The sequence below is a fragment of the Arachis stenosperma genome, chromosome 9 (assembly GCF_014773155.1).
Source record: "Arachis stenosperma cultivar V10309 chromosome 9, arast.V10309.gnm1.PFL2, whole genome shotgun sequence".
Taxonomy (NCBI): Eukaryota; Viridiplantae; Streptophyta; class Magnoliopsida; order Fabales; family Fabaceae; genus Arachis; species Arachis stenosperma.
In genome coordinates this window covers 24,815,165-24,819,326 of record NC_080385.1, presented here as the reverse complement: position 1 = coordinate 24,819,326, position 4,162 = coordinate 24,815,165, and the positions used below count along the sequence as shown (strand labels likewise).

Genomic DNA, 4,162 nt, shown 5'->3' with positions numbered 1-4,162 from the left:
CAAATACTATTGAATTACTCCTTAATTCAACTAGTATCTACCCCTAAGCTTTCATCACCAAACCTTAGCTTTCCATAGTGTTGTCCCAACTAAGAAGGGGAATCAAACAGATTCAATCTCACCAAGTGCTAACCCAACTTGGCAAGGGGAACTAATCCTAGTTCATACACCCAAATTACATCAGAAATCAATGACTCTTTTGCATCACTCTTGCCTTTTCACTCTTTGGCTTTTCAACCTCACAAAATTAGCCTTTTTTCTCAAAACAAAAAATGACATAAGACAGCCATAACAAAAGATCAGAAATTAAGCTTGAGTAGAAGAAAAAAGATTCCAGCTCTGATATATAAAAAATCTAAATTTAGATACCTAAATTTTTTGGAAGCTCATACAAATTAGTCTAAAATTCAAGAAGAAAAAAATATGGTATGTTGTGAGCGGATGTTTTAGATATATAGAGAATTTTATCTTTTTCATCAAATTAACTAAATGATAGATTCATAATATTTAGTTATGATGGTAAAGATAAAATTATAGTAATTGAAAAAATTTATGATTTTGAAAAAATTTTGTGCAGTAACCTAAAATAATAACTGTCAATTAAAATTCAAAAAGAGAATTTTGTTATTTAATTATTGTTGGAGAATTCTATAAAAAATAATTTTATAAGAGATAATTCTAAATTATTTCTTGTCACGATAATAAATCTTAAATCTGAAAGTGGTATTCATCTATTTGAAATTGATGCTGCTAAGAAAAAAAAAATTTTAAATATTATCCCAAAAAATTTATAATAGGAGATCTATTCAAATAACTACATTAGAAATAAATCATTTGTTCATTTGACTTAAACAAATTATTATTCTAAGTTTCCAACCATGTGCTACTAGTTTTGTCTTGCAGCGAGAAATGAGATTTTAAATTGATAGATGATGGGCTTAGCTAATTGTCACCTTAGCCAGAATTAGGCTCATTGTTATTATTGGTCATCTTTTACTGTTCTATCTTTGTTGTTCAATTTTGTGTTAAGTAAATATCGAATTCTTGACTTTTCGGATTTAAAACTCTAATACTATGTTATGATACCACTCATTTCAAAAACTTAAGCTGATGAGAAAAAATAACACTAATGATTATATTTCTAATACTGAATCGGACATATCTAAATATTCATTGTACACATTGTACAAATATTTCATTTACTTCCTATACTTCCTCTAAAAAATGGGATAAATTTTATGACGTATGCGATTGATAATTTTGTGCACTATGTAAATTAAATAGCAAACCAAATATACAAAGGAACAAATATATCCAGAAATACATAGAAAATATGGTATTTATTTTTTTTTAAAAAATGCCATTTGTTACGCGAAAGTGCAAGCTGGTGGAAGTGCAGATCTTAGAGTAGTAACCAGGTTGCCACTTACCATGATGCAGGCCAAATTGCCGTTATAACGGCATAGTTCTGTTGCATTCTAGTTACTACTTGACTTTGACTACTTGTTACTACTGGTACTAATAATGTAAACCCATGAACCAAAATTATAACGGTAGTGAGTGAAAGACGTGAATAACCCTATGTGGCTTTGTTCCTAAATTTGGATGGGTCCGCGTTTCCATAAAATCGGTGAAAGGCCTCTCAAATTGTGGAGTTAACGGTGACACAGAAGCAGCTCCCATTTCTCTCTTCTTTGCAAAGAGAAGAGATCTGCGTTCTCCTCTCCCTTCGCAAATTTTCTTCAAGAGTAGTTAAAAATGGGGCTGACTTTCACGAAGCTGTTCAGCCGGCTCTTCGCCAAGAAAGAGATGCGTATTCTCATGGTTGGACTTGACGCTGCTGGTAAGACCACCATTCTCTACAAGCTCAAGCTTGGAGAGATCGTCACCACCATTCCCACCATTGGTATGTTTCTCCCTTTCTTCCATTATCTGTAAATCTGTTACTGATTTATATGGATCCATAGAATGCAGGCAATTTAATTCAAATTGAACGAGCAACAATAACAACTGAACCTTGTCAAGGTTTAGTGGAACGCCAAAAGTACCCTATCATATCTATGTTTGAATTATTTATATTTAATTGAATTTGAATCAGCCAAATGACGTTAATTTGTTCCCTTTCTTTTTCATTATTAACTAGATCAAATGATTTGAGAACAATTTCTTATTTTTGACTTTGCAACACCTTTTTCCTTCTCAATCCTTACATGTATATTCTTTTTTCCTTTAGTTTAGTTGTTTCACTTTCACCATCTATGCAAGCAGCTAAATCTTTATTTTGATGTTGTTGTTTGGTTTTAGATCTACAATATGACAATATGATTCAATTTTATATTAATGGCAAAGGAAAAAGTATATTATATATGTAGTTCTTTATTATATCCAGTGAGATTGTCATATTGGCAATTTTTTTTCTGATTCTAAGATATATATTGGTTAATCAATATCATTGTAGATATGATGATTATCCCATTCTTTGGGTGATTTATTATTTGTTTATTCGTTGCAGGGTTCAATGTGGAAACTGTGGAATACAAGAACATCAGCTTCACTGTCTGGGATGTTGGAGGCCAAGACAAGGTATTTTTCTTTTCCCACTTCTCCGATGTCCATTTTCTTGCATGCTTTTTAATGGCTTTTATAACATAGATTCTGCTTGAGCTACTATGCATGTGATGCTGTTTGCCTTCCTAGTTTGTTTTGGATCAGTAAATTCAAGACACTATTTTCACTGGTCTAGTTACTATTGTTAACTATTCAATCACACATTTTAAGCTTGACTTTGGATATAGTGTCTTAAGTGTTTGTGTCCTTTGGCACAATCTGCCTTACTTTTGAGCTGTTGTTATGTTAGAATTTGGATGTGTTTGAATGATTTTAACGAAATACTTCTATCAATACTGTAGTAACAATTGATATGTTTTTCCCTTCAGATCCGTCCATTGTGGAGACATTACTTCCAAAACACACAAGGGCTTATTTTTGTGGTTGACAGCAATGACAGGGACCGTGTTGTTGAAGCAAGAGATGAGCTACATAGGATGTTGAATGAGGTAATGAGACTGATCCTTAATTGACTGGACACGAGCATGGTTTTAAGTTGAGATCCACATCTGCAATTGTGACCCTATCAACTACATTTCTTTTCTCCATTTTTTTTATCATGGCATGGTTGTAATTGAGACTGCAGAACTAGTTTTCTGCTTACATAGATTACTTGATTTGCCAGCTTATTTAGTTATTTCAGAATTCTGATACATTTCTGGATGCTTGTAATCTTTCCTTGGCAGGATGAGTTGAGGGATGCCGTGCTTCTAGTTTTTGCTAACAAACAAGATCTTCCAAATGCTATGAATGCTGCTGAGATAACTGATAAGCTTGGTCTTCATTCTCTCCGTCAGCGTCATTGGTAAGATCTAAAGTTATTGCTCTCAACATTCTGCTCCTCTCGGTTCTGGTTTTCACCACTAGTTATCACCATACATGCTCTAAACATGCAGGTATATCCAGAGCACATGTGCTACCTCTGGTGAAGGGCTTTACGAAGGACTTGACTGGCTCTCCAACAATATTGCAAACAAGGTTAATACACAAATGTTTTTTTTTCTTTTTTAAATACTGGATATTTGTATATCATTGAATTTTTAACTTATGCTTGTCCTCTGTGATTGCAGGCATAGAGTTCTACCAGTTATCATGAAGGACTCCAGTCAGTGGTTACGGTCTCGCATATCTGATTTTCTTGCCGTTCCTTTAGATTTTCATTGTTCGAGCATGTATTATTTTGTTTTGATAAAAGAACATCATTCGGTTACATAGCCCGAAGAATAATTTGACATTTTTTCCCTGTATAACCAAATATATAGAATTGTTACCCATTCATTTATGAAGCCAACTTAATCGTTGAAAGTGTCGTATTTGTTTTTTGAGGCATTCTTTCATCATGGATAAAAAAAAATTTGTGCTCTATGGAGAAAGGGAGAGAGAAAACAATAGATAGATACGGTGAAAGGTGAAAACGATTAGGTCTTTTTAAAGTTTTAAAAGAAAATGACTATCGGATAAATAAGAGATTTTTGAAGTATGCTTCTTTCTTAATCCCGGAGGAAATTGTACCCTGATCTTTATATAGATGAAATTTCAACGTCACTTGGCCACT

At 33.1% G+C, this 4,162-nt stretch overlaps 1 protein-coding gene across 1 annotated transcript; it reads left to right on the top strand.

The window, feature by feature from the left end:
• The first annotated feature begins 1,590 nt into the window (after window positions 1-1,590).
• LOC130950743 (ADP-ribosylation factor 2) lies at window positions 1,591-3,912 on the top strand. The gene is made up of 6 exons (XM_057879311.1): window positions 1,591-1,906; window positions 2,513-2,583; window positions 2,937-3,056; window positions 3,294-3,412; window positions 3,504-3,585; window positions 3,678-3,912. Exons 1-6 carry the CDS (start codon window positions 1,759-1,761, stop codon window positions 3,681-3,683), a joined length of 546 nt encoding a protein of 181 aa, XP_057735294.1. The 5' UTR covers window positions 1,591-1,758; the 3' UTR covers window positions 3,684-3,912.
• The last annotated feature ends 250 nt before the right edge of the window (window positions 3,913-4,162 follow it).